Source organism: Bidens hawaiensis, unplaced genomic scaffold (genome assembly GCF_021521415.1).
Source record: "Bidens hawaiensis isolate Kalapana, Puna unplaced genomic scaffold, B.hawaiensis_p1.1 tig00008460_1, whole genome shotgun sequence".
NCBI classification, from domain to species: Eukaryota; Viridiplantae; Streptophyta; class Magnoliopsida; order Asterales; family Asteraceae; genus Bidens; species Bidens hawaiensis.
In genome coordinates, this window is record NW_027491601.1 from 19,426 (window position 1) to 37,661 (window position 18,236).

The 18,236-nt window shown below is 42.9% G+C and overlaps 1 protein-coding gene across 1 annotated transcript; it reads right to left on the bottom strand.

The window, feature by feature from the left end:
* Positions 1-201: 201 nt before the first annotated feature.
* LOC143529080 (cationic amino acid transporter 2, vacuolar-like) lies at positions 202-16,933 on the bottom strand. Its single transcript, XM_077024952.1, has 14 exons — positions 16,578-16,933; positions 4,634-4,835; positions 4,463-4,547; positions 4,228-4,368; positions 4,018-4,136; positions 3,803-3,899; positions 3,539-3,711; positions 3,352-3,418; positions 3,085-3,243; positions 2,089-2,353; positions 1,890-1,998; positions 914-1,026; positions 735-810; positions 202-590 (listed from the first exon to the last, which is right to left on the bottom strand). The coding sequence occupies exons 1-14, from the start codon at positions 16,723-16,725 to the stop codon at positions 428-430; spliced, it is 1,917 nt and encodes a 638-aa protein (XP_076881067.1). The 5' UTR covers positions 16,726-16,933; the 3' UTR covers positions 202-427.
* Positions 16,934-18,236: the final 1,303 nt, after the last annotated feature.

Sequence of the window (18,236 nt, forward strand, 5' to 3'; positions counted from 1 at the left end):
TATAAAAGATTCAACGAAGACATGTTCTGTGTTTAAGGAAGTAGTTTATCAACCAATTTGCCTTTTATAGCAGATCACTGCAGTTTCACGTATGTTCTCGTGTATGTGTTATCGTGTGTGTGCATATATTCGTTGGTGTGTTCTTTAAACACAATTTGTATGTAGATGTGAAGGACGAAACCAATGCACATGACAGACAAATTGGAAAATATTGAAAAGCAGAATAATACATTTCAATTTGGAATTCCTGATTAAGAATTCCAACCAACCCTAATAATCAATACGTACATATATGTGTATATATATTTACATAAAATGGACATGTTCCTTGGTTGTTAACTGCAGAACATATAACACAAGTAGCTTAAAGCACAAGGCACCGGATGTGACAAACAATCTAAGTTTTAATCTTGTCCCGTTTCATCGTCTATTCAGAAGGCAATGATTCTGCACTGCTTTGATATATTTCATCCACATGTGATGCTGGTACATACACTGCATGTTGCAACGAGCTGTGGGTCCGCCCATAGAATACATATACAAGCACTCCAATCATCAGCCATACTGATACTCTCATCCAAGTATCCGCCCTACAGTAACATATAGTTTTGAAATGAATAAGAGCAATTGTTCTTAACGAAATGAATTAAAAATGAGTATATTTAAAGGTATATACGCTATTTAATAAGTTTGTAGAGGTATATATGAAATTCGACCATAATAATAATACTCACCCTAGATTAAGCAGCAGATATGTATTGATGAGAATAGAAAGGATAGGCAGGAGAGGGACCCACGGGCATATGAAACCTATAAAACAGAACAAATAGTATGTTTTAAAATCTATTTACGGTATTTGACTTTCCATGAAAAGTCAACTGTCAATAGAAAACAACGAATATGAATGTATTACCGCCTGTGTGCCCAAAATTGTGTCGCGCATCATCCTGCTCTATAGAAGTCAGCACAGCAAGACTGAACAATAATAGAAGTCCACCGATTCCACATAATGCCAACCGTAATAAACTGTTTGTAAAAGCAATAAGAACAATAGAGTCAATAAACCTCACAAGTATTGATTAAAAAGGTGGTAAGATGTACAAGTCTAATCAGTCAAAAGGGTGGGTCGGGATGTGTTGACCTGAAAACACTCTTTTGTCGATTTTCTAAATTTTTTTATATACTTGATGTGTTTTTTGTGATTACAAAATCAACATCCATTCAATAAAAACCTAATTCTTTGAAAAAAAAAACAATATAGGAAGTTGTATGCATTTTATCCCGTTTAGAAAAACAGGTTGTGTTCAGGTTGACATGTTTAATCAAATGGGTTGTGTTCAGGTTGTGTTCGGGTTGACCTGGTTAACCCGTGTACTTGAACAAGTCAACCCACTAACCTGTTTTGACCCGTTTAACCTGATTTTTAACAACCTGCCAACTCGATTAACACGTTTACAACTCGGTTGTCACCCGCCAACCTGTTCGACACGTTTAGATAAATGGTCTAAACAGGTCGTGTTTTCTTTTCCCACGATTTTAAGTGTGTGCAGGTTAGGGTTGATGTTTTTGACATGAATAAAAATACAGGTCGTGTTCGAGCTAAAGCAAGCAATTGAACTCGCGAACCCACAAGCCGTCACGATTGACATCCCTATTAAAAATAGAAGTTGTGCGACTTTTATACCTTGATCCATTTGACTGTTACTTTTTATTTGACCCATTTAGATAAAAACACAAGTCAAGTGAACACATTGATAATCACAAATACTAGGTGAGCCTGTGTAGAAATTTTAAAATCAATAGTAAAATCCCACCAATGGCACGACTATTAGCAGGATTAATATTATTCTATTAAGATTACTTAACATACAAACACGAAACAAACTAACCTAGGAATACCAAGATTTGAGGCCGAATATGTAAGAATCAACGCTCCAACACAATTAAGCGTTATCATCCACCCTGCAATTTTTCTTCTCTTCTTTTCACTGAATAAAGCTACAAAATTCACAAAAACGCCATTAGCCCTCAAGTTTTTTCCTAATAAAAAATAATGTGTATGAAAAACAAAGAGCCCGGATTATAAACCTTGAGCTGCTACTTTAGCAATTAGAGGATAGCTAGCTGAAATCTCTCCTTTTGAGGGAAAACGTGTGCTTTTCTCCACACTTTGACCCTTGTTGACCTCAACATCGGTTTCGTCAGGACTAATAATATTGTTATAGCGCAATGAAACCGAATCTATGGCTGCCTGAAATGAGGATGGAAGTGGGACCTCATCTGGTGGGACGTATCGAAGTATGAGAACCGAGATTGCCACCATTGTGAATGCAAGAAGTGTGCCTACACTAACCTTCAAACACAAAGAAGCAACTATTACTATACACCTTGGAAATCAAAATAAAATAGAAAAAACTACACACAATAGTAACCAAGTTTTCAAAGCGTTCCACTAAAGTCAATCGACTTTCATCAGATGTTCCTATCTTGTGTACTTTTTTTAATAAATGAAGTTTTTTTAGATTAAGTGAGGCAAATGAAACTATTTATGAATCATGATTAATATTTAGTGATTATTATTTTTCCAGTTAACATAAAGTATGAAGTAATCGTGACGAAAAAAAATTCACTAAATATTAACCAAGTTTCATAATTGTTCGATTTAAGTCAAAATGGACAAAAGATAATATCACTAAATAGTAATCAAGATTCATATATACTTCATTTGCCTCACTTCACTTTAAAAAACGTTTATTTATAAAACATTACGTTAAATAGTAATCAAGATTCATATATATTTCATTTGCCTCACTTCACTTTAAAAACATTTATTTATAAAACATTACGTTAACTGTAATCAAGATTCGTATATATTTCGTTTGCCTCACTTAACTTTAAAAACGTTTATTTATAAAACATTACGTAAGATCGGAACACCTAATAAAAGTTGAGTGACTTTAGAAGAACAATATGAATAACTTTAGTGGGATGCTTATGAAAAGATGGGCGGGCCGGGCAAAACAGGTGGCTGGTCAAAACAGGTGATGTCAAATTATCTAAAAAAAGATGCCACATGGCACATACCATCCCCGCTAACTGCTCGACATCCATAGAAAACGCCAAGGTGGCAGCAATCAAACCAGTCAGAACTGTGCTCTTGACTGAAACTTGCGTACGCGGATTTACTTCTGAAAAAAATGATGGGAGCAAACCGTCTCTAGCCATAGCCATCAAGATCCGTGGCTTCAAGACATAAGGAAATAAATAATTAAATAAAAAACATTGCACAAGTGACATCTAATATAAAGTAAAGTAACTTTGTCTAGACTTTAGACATTTGATTGCGTTCACCTGAGGCAAAAGTGAACCCATCAATGTCGAGCACAGAGCAGTTACAGCACCTATAGTTATAATATACCTGTGAAATAACAAAATATAAAAATTTAATCTTTATGAGAAAGAAACAAAATGCGTGTAGAACTATAAATATAAATAAAACACGATAAAAAACATTAAGTGAATTTATTAAGTTACTTACGCGGCCCATTGAATACCGTGGCTAGCAAAAGCGGTAGAAATAGGGGTGTCGGGATCCATTGCATAATAAGGTACTAAACCAACAATAACCGCAGAGACCAACATATATAACATGCAGCAAATAGATAATGCAGCCCCAATTCCTAAAGGCAAATCCCGTTGAGGATTTTTCACCTGTAAAGTTCATCAATTTGAGTTCCATAAGGTATTTTTTTTTAAATTCCTTCACATGCGTGACAAAAAGTCGAATAATTAGTTTAAGTACCTCTTCAGCTGTACTGGCAACTGAATCGAACCCTATGTATGAAAAAAAGACTGTAGAAGCACCTGCAAGCATTCCATCGACTCCATATGGGAAGTATCTACAAACACCGAAAGATAAATAAAAATTTTTTATAAAAAAAAAGTAATATATATTTATTTTGTTGATGAACTCATGAAGATTTAATTCAAGTACAGTACAAAAGTAATGCCAATTACCCTGTGGAAACTTTATAGCCAACCCATCCACTCTTAAAACCTAGATATCCACCCGCTAGAATCACAAAAATCATAGCAAAAATATTTGCAGCGGTCACAACCGATTGCACAAACGTGCTCTGCCATATAAACAAACAATTTAACAACTTTATTAAAGAAAAAGGTAAAAAAATAAAATAAAAAAAAACCACTGTAACAACTAACAACTACCTCCTTGATTCCCACACATAACAGCCCGGTAACAACAAACACCAAAAAGGCTGCACACGGATCTACCACAAGTCCAAGTGCAGGAACAGAGTATCGGGCCAGAAATGGTGGAAGACTATCCGGGCCTCCAAAAAGCAATGCCTGAAGAAATAACAAAAAATTTTACATTAGAAAACAAATTGCATAAAATGTAAAATGTAAAAACGTAAAACGTAAAAATGTAAAATTCATGCACCAGATTAGGTGAAATTCCACGAGCAACCGCAGATCCACCAATCGTATACTCCAATATCAAAGCCCAACCGATTATCCAAGCAAGACTGTAAATTAACAAATTATAATTACTAACTAAAAATAATTACTATAATGCGTTGAGAATTATAAATTTATAACCATAAAAACATACCCTTCTCCAACACATATGTAAGAATAATGAAACGCGCTTCCAGCCGGAGGGCAACGACTCGCCAGCTCAGCATAACAAAAAGCCGAAAGGGCGGCTGCTATTCCAGCTATTAAAAAAGAGAAGGCTAAAGCGGGTCCCGAATGCTCTCGTGCAACCGTGCCCACAGGAATGTAAACTCCAGCTCCAATTGTTGAACCAACACCTAACAAATTTTATAATCCCAAAATAACTTCAGTACTTTTAAGCATTAATCAATATCCATAAATAAAACCCTAAAATCTTAGTCTTGAAATAATATGATAATTCACAAACACAATCAAATACAATGACACAAATTCAATATTAAAAAATATAAAAATTAAAAATTTGAACCAATGCCTAAGAAATTTAAAAAAATCCCAAAATAACTCAGTGAAGAAACACTAATTGACCCCGGGCAGATTACGGATAATCTGGGGGTTAAATAGATGTTTCCCACGAGGGGTTATGTCCGGCAAAGATGGTTCTTCTGGTGACCTGCAAAACAGACACCGTGAGCTCGTCACTTAGAAGGGGGTACCTCCTTGTGACCACCCTCCGGCGTGAGAATCAGACTAGATTGCTCTTGAATATAAGTGTATATTAAGAGATTGCTAGAAAAGATAAGATGTGATAAGGTAATGTAATGTGTCCATACCATTCCAAGGTGTTGGAGTATTTATAGCCGAAGGTAGGTTTCCAAGCAGGTACAGCCGGCTGAATAGTATTCCTGTTCTGCCAACTGTGGGCTACGCACGTGCCATGCTGGTGGTTGGTGGGTAGGCAGCGGCTGATAGTGACCAGGCCGGCTGTGTACTATTCCTGTTCCACCAACTGCAGGCTATGCACGTCCTCCGACAGGTTGGTGAGTAGGCAGCGGCTGATAGTGACATATAGTACAAGAGCGTGCTGCTCGTCATACTGTTGTCAGTGAGCTGTCGTATCTTTGGTCAGATCTTTTGTCCATACCTCGTCAGGTACAGTACAAAAGATACTCCAGTATCGTACGGACTGGCTCATTTGTGCGGGAGTGTTCCCGGCTTGCTCACTCCTTCTTCAGGTGACATTACTGAATTATTTAAGAGTTAAGTGCCTTGTGCGTGTAGCCTTGCTGCGCGGGTAGCCTTCCCTGACGGCTAGTATCCGTTGTTGCGGGAACAGGTGGAGTACGTCGACCATTGGGAGGCTTTTCCTGCGGGAACAGCTTGCGTACTGCGCGTAAGGACGTCACGTCTCTGAGCATGGTGGGTCCTGCGGATCCAGTTGGATTCTGCGCAGACGTCTCTTCAAGGTGAGTCTTGCGAGTTTAGCCTTTGAGCAGACGTCCCTGTTGAAGGTGAGTCTTGCGGGTTCAACTGCGCAGACGTCCCTCTTTGAGGTGAGTCTTGCGGGTCCAACTGGGCTCTGCTGGGACCTACCTCTTCAAGTCCCCCCAGTCCAATGTTCTCATGAATTGTTAATAAGTGAGGTGAACTTTTGGACTTAAGCAAAGGGTTTTGAAAAGGGTTTAGTTTTAAGGTTTTCCATGGGGATTCTTCCCGCGGAAGTCCTAATGTCACGTGCAGAAATTCCCGACTTTTCTGCTTGATCTTTGGGTATGATGCGGGTAGGTCTGTAACCTCCTCGCAAGTCAGGAGCGTTGAGTTCCACTTGTGTAGATTCTCCATGAGGTTTTGGTAGTTTTGAACATAGTGATCAATTATGTTAAAACAACCAATTCCATATTGGAGCTTCAAACAATCTAGTTCTCGACGTTCCCGCTATGCGGGGATGTTATTCCCGTTTCCGCAAGCATGGCCCAGAAGATCCTTCTTGGTTTCAATTCCCTGCGGAGTGCTAGGTATGTGAAGGGTTTCGCCTTGACACTGTACCCGCACCCGTCTTATAGTTACTTGGTTGCCGAGGTATTCTTGGCTTCAATTCCCTGCGGGTGCTAAGTATGTGAAGGGTTTTGCCTTAACACTGTACTCGCACATGTCTTATAGTTACTTGGTTGCCAAGGTAAGGGGTATAGTCCCGCTTACTTTTGAATCTTTTTGAATCTTTTTGAAATTCAAAGAGTTGGTGAAATGATAAGAACAGTCCAAACTGTTGAAACGTCGTCCGACGGTTTCTTCTGGCAGTGTCAGGACGTGCAGGACGTTATGACGACGTGACAGTATATGGTCATTCCAGACGCTTTTTCAGGCGCGTGGGCGCGAGTTTTCGGGCGCGTGGCCGCGAAGTTTACGGCACGCGTCCTGTCAACAGCTGTTGCCAGCTTGCTTTTTCCACGTGTCATAGTTTCATTGCACCAGCGTTTTCCTCTCTCTTCCGCATTAAATTCATCGCATTCATTGCGATGAGTATATAAATGGAGGAGAGGTTGCATCTCAACTCACAGTTTCACCTCTCTTCTTCTTCTAAACAATTTCCGGCGAATAATCTAACTTTTCTGTCGAGCATTCTCCTGAAATCGTTCTTCTTTACATCCAAAACATGTCTTCTGTTCATGATCTTGAGGCTACCGCCGAGGAGTCTGACGTGTATGCCGAGAATCCGTCGTCCACGTCGGACAAGGATGACAAGAGTACTGCTGGCGAGTGCCAGTGTGCTCTTCCGGTCGACCTCTATCAGTACGTCGTCAGGAAGTTCATGCTCGAGCCTTTCGAGCCTGAGTTTCCTGCACCTCATCAGACGGTGTACGATGCCCCCAAGGGCAAGATAGGGGTGTACGCTGCATTCTTCGTCTATGGGAATCTCAGGTTCCCATTGACGAAGTTTGTATACCGTGTTCTGGAGAGACACGGTGTGCATCTGACTGAGGTACACCCAATGGCGATCGCCAAGATCCGCCATTTCGAGTGGGTGTGTCTCATTCTGGGTGTGGAGCCCCATGTTGACCGCCTGATGACCTTCTATTCCTGGAGGTGCATCCAGGGGTGGTATACCTTGGTCAATCGGATCAAGGGTTTGAAGATCTGCGCTACCGAGCGCAGTCTTCGATCTTGGAAGCGGGAGTTCTTCTATATCTCCGCTCGCGTCGTCCCCATAGCGATGACGTTCAAGAACGGGAGAGCTCTCCCGAACCTTCACGCCTCCAACTACCAGGAGGCGGAATGGTTCTCCAAGGTTTCCCGGATCCAGTCTCCGGTTTACCGCTTTGCGGAGTCCGGGATGGTGATGCTCGGGATGAGCCGGGTGTGGAAGGAGGCGTCACAGATTCCCATCGTCCTCGAATACGGTTTGAACTCTGTCCCTTACGGTATGCTTCATATTATCCGTTAATTTAGGGTTTTTGTTCTAACCGTTTTTTCTTTTTGTTTTCAGAGGGAAATGACTTGCAGTCTCTCATGCAGCCGCGGGAGAGTGATGGTCCTGCTCGGATGGGTACTCGTGCTCTAGATGAGAACGAGTTGCCCATCCTTGAGCAAACGGCGGATCGGTTAGTGGAGGTCTACCCGCCGGGCCACCCGATTCTAAGCGCCACGCGGCCAGGTAAGGAGTTGTTTAACCCTCGACCTGTCAATGCTCAAACCTCTGCTAGAATTCCTCTAATCTTGTCATCTTCTGATGAGGAATCCGCAGATGGTCCATTCTTCGTGAGGAAGAAGAAGGCTGCTGGCGGGAAGGGGAAGGCGAAGGTTGCCTCCACTGCCGATCCGGTGAATCGGTCTGACTCAGAGACCGAAAGCGAGGAGGTGGCGGGGAACCCTGGTGGTGTTGAGATCACTGCTCCGGAGGTTGAGACGGCTGTCACCTCCGGGCAGCCCAGTACAACGACGGTGACCGGCGTAAAGAGGCCGGTTCCATCGGGTTCGTCCCCGCCTGTTCGTACCTTCAAGCTCAAGAGGACTCGTAAGTACAAACTTCCTTTACTTTTAACTTCATATCTTTCCGCCATTATACTTATATATCTTGTCTTCGTGTAGGCGTGGATGCTACCGCATTCCAGGGTGGAGCGGGGAGGAGCATCTCCGGACCCATGATGGTAGGTTTGGTCAACCTACCTGAGGCGATGACCCAGGCGGCTGCGCCTGCTTCAGTTGGTTCAGTTGCTCACTCGGTTGAGGCAACTGCTCCAACTATGACGACGTCTCCGCCGGTTGTCAGTGCCATATTCACTAATTCTTTCACTGAACCGGCGGTGAGTTTTTCGGTGGTCTCTTCCGCAGCGACGACCGCGGTTGTGAGTTCACCTCCGGTGAGTTCACCTCCGTTGGTCTCTACCACGGCGGCCTCCGCCATGCCTCCTCCGGCGCCGGCGACTACGGCCGGTCCTTCAGGTATGTCCGGGGTTGCGGCGTCTAGCCAATCTCTGCTTCCTTCCCATCTGCCTGACCTCTTGGATGGATATCCGTTAGGTTCGGGTGATGGGTTTGGCGGCTACAGGCCTATCGTCGACCCTACAGGTGCGTAGGGTTATTTTGGCCTGTTATGTTTTTTTTTATATCATCTTTTCCTAACTGTTTTTTGTTTTTGCAGTGTCGGATTCGAATGAGGTGTTTGTTCCGCGGTGGAACATCCGCCGGGGAACAACCTTTCGGACGGCTGTGGACTGCGTCGAGTGGGCGCGCCACGCCGCCCCCAGTGGTGCACTGGGAGAAGCTATGTCAAGCTACCAGGAGGGTAGGCTGACAAACGAGCTTCGAATTCTCCTTGCCCGGATGCAGCCGCGCGTCGAGCTGCTTTGTCGTGAAAACGACAAGTTAAAAGCAGCTCGTATCCAAGAAGTAGCTCAGGCGCGGGCTGTCCGGGAGGAGAACAGGAGGCTCTCCGCCGTTGCTGCGGAGAAGGAGAAGGCCTTCAAGGCCCTTGAGGTTGAAGTTCAGGCAGATCCGCGTAATTTAGTGATTTCGCGTAATTAATTAATATCGGGTAGGGAGCGGGTCTTGGACTTGGATTAATTGAGAGGGGTTAAATGAGAATGGGATTTCAGGGATATAAATACCCCCAAAATCCCAAAATATCTTCATTTTTCACCAAACTCCCTAACACTCCAAAAACACACACATACCACACTAACTTCGCCGCTGGACCGAAGGCAGATCCGGCAGACCCGAGTGAGAGAGAGAGCGATTAGTGGTGATAAGCAAGTAAACGAGATCCAAACAAGCCCAAAAAGGTATGATTCTTGATCTTTGAAGTTTAAAGATCCAAGCTTTTTAGTGTATAAACGACCAAAAATGGTCGGGTAGCGTAGTGGGTGATATTGAACCATAGCAAGGGTGTTAAAATCGCTCGAAATGCCGATCAGAAACTAAAACTGCGGCTGCCTGGGCAACTTCGCCTTCATCTGGGCAACTTCGCCTTCATCTGGGCAACTTCGCCTGCAAGCTAAGTTCGCCTGATGAACTTCGCCTGCAAGCTAAGTTCGCCTGATGGCAACTTCGCTGTAAAGTTAAGTTCGCCTAACTGGTAACTTCGCCTGAGGCCAAGTTCGCCTGATGACAACTTCGCCTGAAGCCAAGTTCGCCTGATAGCAACTTCGCTGTAAAGTTAAGTTCGCCTAACTGGTAACTTCGCCTGAGGTCAAGTTCGCCTGATGACAACTTCGCCTAAAGCTAAGTTCGCCTAAGGTTTAACTTCGCCTAAAGCTAAGTTCGCCTAAGGTTTAACTTCGCCTAAAGCCAAGTTCGATTAGAAAATAAATTAAAAATCTAATGAAAAATGTGTTAAGACAGTTAATGGAAATAAAATTTTTCCAAGCTGACCTGGCAGCTCGACCCCAGCCAGGGGCTCTGCCCCTTGGACCCTGCTAGGGGCTGCCGCCCCTAGACCCCGCTGCCAGAGGCGCTGCCCCCGGACCCCCGTTCGTTGTGGGTAGTAATTAAGACTAGAAAGATGTTATAAGTAATGATAGTTAAATTGATATGTATACTTGTTATACAGTCAGCCGTGCACAACTGAAGAAGGGGATTACGATCAACGGATAACGTAACCGTGTTCAGGTGAGTTTCTAGCCCCATTTATTTGTTACGTTTTCGGGGCTGTGTGCATACTCAATATGTTTGTTAATACACTTATCCTAAGAGATAAGTGTATGCCTTATGTGGATAATGTGAAATGTATGAATGATTGCTTGATAGTACGTGAACGATCTTCGGATATTGCACGTACTGTCAGGTTGTAACGCTATGTATAAGGTAAGTATGTTATGTATGTTTATGTGTATGAACATGATAGAGATAATAGAAGAAAGAAATGATAATGTATGGTTACGAAAAGGGTACCGAGCCCTACTAATACTCGAGGTATGATGTATGGTTGTATGGTAACGAAGAGGGAATCGAACCCTTCTAATATTCGAAAACTAGGGACCAGACCCTTATAATATCTGTGACGATAGGGACCAGACCCTTATAATATCTGTGATGTTAGGGAATCGAACCCTTCTAATATTCGAAAACTAGGGACCAGACCCTTATAATATCTGTGACGATAGGGACCAGACCCTTATAATATCTGTGATGTTAGGGAATCGAACCCTTCTAATATTCGAAAACTAGGGACCAGACCCTTATAATATCTGTGAGGTTATATGGCGAAAGGCTCTTTAAAAAGTATGATTATGTATGTAAGGAAAGCATGAAGGTAAAAATGAACGTATGATTATGAATGTAAAGAAAGTATGAAAGTAAAAATGAAAGTAAAAGCACTTAGGTGTATATGAAAGAAAGTTAAGAGATTAAGTATGAAGCGTAAGAATGTATTGTATGATTATGTGATTAACTAGAACTCACTCAGCGTAGCTGACTTTTAGTATGCACGCAGGTGAGTAGGATGAGGCAGCTCGCTTGAGGAGACACATGGCACTGAACAAGAATCTGGCATCTGAAGACTTATGATGTTTTAATTTAATGCTTTAATGTTGAAAGACAAAGGATGTTTTGAGACAAGTTATGAATTATGTAAAGTTTTATGAAAGTTTTATATTCCGCGTAAATGTTTTAATTAACTCTGATATTTATAACTGTGTTTATGAGTAAATCCAACACGAAAGTAGGGCTACCGGTAACGGGGCCTTACAGTTCAGGCCCGTCTCGAGGCCCGTTCCAAGGCTGCCCAAGCTGTTAACGAACAGCTTCGGTTGGCTAAGGAAACCGCTCGGAACGCAACTGAGAGGGCCACCAGGGCTGAAGCTGTTGCTGAGCCTCTACGCACCGAGAATGAGGAGCTCAAAGCCAAATTAGAGAGGCTCCAGCAGGCTCATGACGCCTTGGCCATGGAAGACGCCAAGAAGCTTCAAGAAATCTTGGACCAGAGGGGTATGCTTGACCATACTGAGCGTAAGCTAAAGGGCGTTGAAAAGGCTGCTGCTAAGGAAGTGTTGCTTGCCAACCTTAACAAAAGTGAAGCCGAACGCGCCCGTAACCAAGCTCAAGCTGCCCTCCAGGAGGCTCTGGTTACCAAGGAATGGCTTCTACGAGAAGCGTTGTCGCAGGTAAGCTTAGCTTCATAATGTCTTCACGCTTTTCTTTATACTTAGAAAAGGTTTTGATACTTGTATTTTTGTTTTGTAGGTTGTGCATCGGGTCTTCACGGACACATCATATGACGATGCCATGAGCGCAGCCCTCAACGCTTCTCATGAGGATGGAGAAAATGCTGGCTTCCTGCTTGGTCTAGGGTTCGTTGAGAAGGGCATCACGCCTTCCAACTTCCCTTTATATGATGTGGATACTGAAGCTGCTTATGACCAAGCAGTGAACCAGTATGCTGCCTTCCCGCATCCAGTGGTGGAGAAGGTGAACGAAGTTGCTGCTGCTGATGATGGGTTAACCATTCTCAAGACCTTCCTTGAACCGCCACAGCCAAGTGATGGTGCGGGTACAAGTGGGTTTGGAGGAAGTGGTCCTGAAGCTTGAACCTTTAGATCCCTTTCCACTGTTAGGATAGGTTTATGTTTTTGTATAGATTTACACTCTTGTAGGCGGGTAGATACCCGGCCATTCTTGTAATACTTGAATTTTTATGGAATGTAAATCCTTTGTGCGGGTAGGACCGTCACTCTTGCTTTATAAACGTTATACGACTTGCTCATGCATATTATAGTTTAATTTGGCACTTGTTTTGCCGCATAAACAATATATGATTCGCTTGTGCATACTTTAGTTTAACTTAGCAATTTCTTAAGTACTTTGGATAAGTTAACCTTTCAACGTGGTAGATAATAGGTTAAAGTTTTGCTTCCTCTTTCGTGATTGTGCGGGTAAGACCGTCACTTTCACTTAGCAGGATGGCTAAACTTTACCTATATCTGACCTGCGTGGAGGTTTTCCTCATTTTTTCCTTAAGAGATTTTCTAAGTGTTCTGAATAATTTAGCCTTTCGACGCGCGGTTGTCAATAGGTTAATGTTCAGTTTCCTCTATCATGATTGTGCGGGTAAGACCGTCACTTGCATTTAGTAGGATGACCAAACTTTACCTATGACTGACCTGCGTGAAGGTTTTCCTCATCTTTTCCTTAGAAATTCTTGCCGTTTTTTGTGTTTATGCGGGTTTTGCCGCCTTCCACACGCAATGACTTCTTTTCACACTTATTTATGCGGTGAATACCGGCATATCAGTGTTTTGAATAAATTAACCGTTCAACGCGCGGTTGTCAATAGGTTAGTTCGGTTTCCTATATCATGATTTGTGCGGGTAGGACCGGCACTTTCATTTAGTGGGATGACCCAACTTTACCTATAACTGACCTGCGTGAAGGTTGGCCGTTTTTTGTGTTTATGCGGGTTTTGCCGCCTTCCACACGCAACGACTTACTTCCCCACTTATGTATGCGGTGAAGATCGGCATATCAGTGTGGAAAGTTCATAAGTATAAATGTAAGATTATCAGCGTCAATGTGATAAGGAGAATCATTTCCATTAGAAGTGGCTCTGGGCCTTTTCTTTTACAAGTTTGGAATTGATCTACATGCAGACTGTGTAATTGAGCTCCCTTCCATGTTCTTGGGAGTGTCATCGAGCCTTTCGAGCCGATATGCACTTGGTTCGGAATCTCGTTGTTTACGCAGTATGTAGTCTCCGACATTGAAGCTGCAGTTTTATTCGTGTTTTCCCCAACTGGGGTTCTACACGCATTAGCCTGCTCAGCGTTCATTACGCCACGAGGTGCGTGAGCGTCCCATCTCTGACAAATGCTTCGACGATGTCCTTCAAGTCTACGCATTCCTCGGTGTTGTGGCCTCTTGTCCTGTGGAAGTCACAGATGTTGCTCTGATCAGCGTTGTGACGCTCTCGGATTATTGGAGCCTTTGGCCATGGGAGTCTCTCGGTGTCGAATATCTCGGTGACGCTTTTGGTGAGTGGCGTCCATCTGGAGTTCCGGTTTGACGACGGCATGTTATCCTTTCCGCCTAACCGAGGGTGCGAGCCGGATGAGGTGTCAAAGTTTACCCTTGACTGCCAAATGCCTAGCTTCCTCTTTTTGTTTAGTCGGGCGGTAAGGACATTGTTTTCTCTTGTTTTCTGGGTGTAGAGGTTTGTGCTCTGGGGAAGATCTCTACCCAGTTGCTTTTCCGTTTCCGCGAAGCGTTTAGCTGCTGTCATGATGGCATCCCATGTGTATGGCATGCCATCTTTACCCGTTAAGGTGCGGATGAGCTCTGGGTCTTTCGCGCCCTGGATGAAAGCAGCGCGAACAAGATCTTCGCTAATACTGCCCAGACTTAGCTTCTTTGAATTGAAGCGCGTGATAAAGTCTAGTAAAGACTCATCTTCCTCTCGGATGCAGTTGAGGATTGTCCATTGCTCTTCAGTGTACTTTCTTTGTTGACTGAAGTGTTGGCTGAACTTCTGTTGGAAGTCTGCCCAATCGTAGATGTGGTGGACCGGTAGACGGTCGAACCACGCTCTGGCTGCTCCAACCAACGTCATCTGGAACATATAACACCACGTGGGTTCCGTCCAGTTGCTGACGGTTGCCCCCGCTATGAATCTGTTCAAATGATCGCCCGGGTCGGATATACCATCATAGGTGCCGATGTTTGACATCTGTTTGGCACTTCTTGGGGCGATTGCTTCCGCAATGTCCCTTGCAAACTTGGAGGTTCCCGCATTTGCAGCGGTTGGTCTGAAGGTTTTAGAGAAGTCACGTGGGTTTCCACCCGCGTTTTTTGGTTTGAAGGTTTCTCCAAAATTCCTTCTTGGTTGGAAGTCCGTTTCCTTACGCTTCCCTTTAGCCTTATGGCGAGGGTTTACGTCGGTGTCGGATTCCTCCGAATCATCGTCCAAGTACTCGCACTCATTGCTCATGTTGAGCTGTTGTCGAGTGCTTTCGAATTCGTCAGCCTGTTGGAGTGAACGTAAGCGTTCATCCAACTCAGCTTGGAATTCCCTTTGACGTTTTTCCGCCCACGCTTTAACTTGTTCAAGTGTTTGGCGGGGGGGCCTCGTCTGTTGTCTTTCCACCTGGGTATCAATGAATCTCAGGGGAGGATTGTTTACTGCACTTGCCCCGGCTCGTGTAACCGGGGTAGTGTTCGTAAAATTTACTACACTTGCCCCGGCTTGGGTAACCGGGGTAGTGTAAGTAAAATGTGTGTATTCGCCGGTGTTCCCCCCAGTAGCTGGGGTTGTGGTTACCGGGGTTTCTTGGTTACTCCCTGGCCTGGGGACCTGAGTAACGTTAACCATCTTTTCGGAGGTTTTGAAAAAACTGAGAATTAGTTCTAGCTTGGTCCCACGGATGGCGCCAATGAAGAAACACTAATTGACCCCGGGCAGATTACGGATAATCTGGGGGTTAAATAGATGTTTCCCACGAGGGGTTATGTCCGGCAAAGATGGTTCTTCTGGTGACCTGCAAAACAGACACCGTGAGCTCGTCACTTAGAAGGGGGGTACCTCCTTGTGACCACCCTCCGGCGTGAGAATCAGACTAGATTGCTCTTGAATATAAGTGTATATTAAGAGATTGCTAGAAAAGATAAGATGTGATAAGGTAATGTAATGTGTCCATACCATTCCAAGGTGTTGGAGTATTTATAGCCGAAGGTAGGTTTCCAAGCAGGTACAGCCGGCTGAATAGTATTCCTGTTCTGCCAACTGTGGGCTACGCACGTGCCATGCTGGTGGTTGGTGGGTAGGCAGCGGCTGATAGTGACCAGGCCGGCTGTGTACTATTCCTGTTCCACCAACTGCAGGCTATGCACGTCCTCCGACAGATTGGTGAGTAGGCAGCGGCTGATAGTGACATACAGTACAAGAGCGTGTTGATCGTCATACTGTTGTCAGTGAGCTGTCGTATCTTTGGTCAGATCTTTTGTCCATACCTCGTCAGGTACAGTACAAAAGATCCTCCAGTATCGTACGGACTGGCTCATTTGTACGGGAGTGTTCCCGGCTTTGTGCGGGAGTGTTCCCGGCTTGCTCACTCCTTCTTCAGGTGACATTACTGAATTATTTAAGAGTTAAGTGCCTTGTGCGTGTAGCCTTGCTGCGCGGGTAGCCTTCCCTGACGGCTAGTATCCGTTGCTGCGGGAACAGGCGGAGTACGTCGACCATTGGGAGGCTTTTCCTGCGGGAACAGCTTGCGTACTGCGCGTAAGGACGTCACGTCTCTGAGCATGGTGGGTCCTGCGGATCCAGTTGGTTTCTGCGCAGACGTCTCTTCAAGGTGAGTCTTGCGAGTTTAGCCTTTGCGCAGACGTCCCTGTTGAAGGTGAGTCTTGCGGGTTCACCTGTGCAAACGTCACTTTTTGAGGTGAGTCTTGCGGGTCCAACTGGGCTCTGCTGGGACCCACCTCTTCACTCAGTTACCTTTAATAATTAATCAATATCCATAATTAAAACCGTAAAATCAAAATCAAATAAAATGACACAATTCCAACATAATTAAAAAAAAATATATAAAAAAAGAAAAATGAACCAAAAAATGAAAAGGTCAGCAACTTTTGTGTTATAATAATAATAATAATAATGTTATTATTATAATACATACCTATGGCAATTAGATGCAGAATGGATAACTCTTTAGCCAATTGATGATGCCCTGAATCTGAAGACTTAGAATGAACAGAATCAACCCTCTTTCTTCTCACCAAACTTCTAAATCCCGATTTTGCCCCTCCCTCAGAAACAAAACCCATCAAATTAACAGCAAAACAAATCTGGGTTTCAATCAGAATCTGGGTTTTGTTCAATTAATCACAGAATCTTGAAATAATAATATTAAGAATAAGAACAGGGGATTTAGGGTTTTCTTGAAATTGAAGATGGATTCGTAAAGATTCAATCCTTCCCTCGATGAGGGATGGATTGGTTGATTCCGAGAGCCTTAGAATGCTTGCTTGCGTATCGTATTGATGAATGAATTAAAGATTTGGTTTATTGAATTGATTGTTTGTGTTTGGTTGGTTTGATTGATGCTCTGCTTTCTTTCTATCTTTCCATGTACTCTGTTTTTATTCTGTGTGCAAGGGTACGGTTGGTTCTGAATTTTCATTATTATTATTATTATTATTATTATTATTATTATTATTATGCCGATGTGCAGAGGATGAAGTGGTAAGAGAACATTTTGTGTTTCATTTTTTTTTTTTTTTGATTATGAGGGTTTAAACTTATTTAATCTTTACGAGTAGATTATTAGTGAAACAAGTCGTTTTGGTTAGTTTATAGACACGTGACAAGTTTTAATTGGTTATACAAACTACTCGTGAATAATCATAAACTATTCGTCACGACTAGTTTATAATACGTACTTTGGGAATATGTTGAAAATAGCACCTAAAACCTGAAAAACCTAATCATAAATACCTATTTTGGGAATTTCCCCATTTGTATTGAATAATTTGGGTTCGGTGAATTTTGAACGCGCTGTATGTGATGTTAGACCCGAAGTCGTGTTTAACAAGTTAATCATGATTTATGTTTGATCATGTGTTTATTAGATAGAATTTGTAAGCTATGTTTTATTATAATTATCTTTACCAAAGTTAGGATATTTGGTTTACTTATGACTTATATCTATCCAGTTGATTAAAAAGCGTATTATCGTACAAGATTTTAACTATTTTATATCAAAATATTCTTATAGTTTTTGCCTTGTTCTTTACTCCACCGACCCTGTCATGCTCATTTTAATGGGATGATAAAATGGTTATGGTATAGAATAATAGGTCAATAGTTATCTCTTGTGATGTGTAACATTTAATCTAAAATGTTGTTCGTTAGACCCTCTTTTAACAAAAGAACTAAGGGGTGGGATTGAAACTTTATGAAACTATGGGGTCTAAATGTAAAGTTTTGATTAGGGTGGCAATATTGACCCAAACCCTTTCAAATGAGTCAATTTGAGTTCTTTTAAAAGTTAAATGAGTTGGTTTGGGCAAAAGGTTTTAAATAAATGGGTCAAAATGAGTCATTTGAAATTCCATCATTTTATTTTCGGGTCAAAATGGGTCGACAAGTTCAAAGAAATGGGTCGATGTGGGTTAGTGTCCTAAGGAAATGTGACAGGTTTCGGATCGGAACGGGTTTTCGTACAAGACAGGTTTCGGCACGAAACGGGGTTTCAGATCGGAACGGGTTCGGTTCAGGTTTCATGTCAACACGAGTTTTCACCCGTGACGTGTTGGGTTTTGGTTTCTTTTGTTTC

Excerpts from the sequence above, each read along its gene's own strand:
- LOC143529080 (XM_077024952.1), bottom strand. The coding sequence starts at position 16,725 with ATGGGTTTTGTTTCTGAGGGAGGGGCAAAATCGGGATTTAGAAGTTTG. Across the intron at positions 3,419-3,538 it reads CACGGTATTCAATGGGCCGC|GTATATTATAACTATAGGTG; the intron begins GTAAGTAACTTA and ends GTTATTTCACAG. Across the intron at positions 1,027-1,889 it reads TCAAATCTTGGTATTCCTAG|TTTATTACGGTTGGCATTAT; the intron begins GTTAGTTTGTTT and ends TTTTACAAACAG.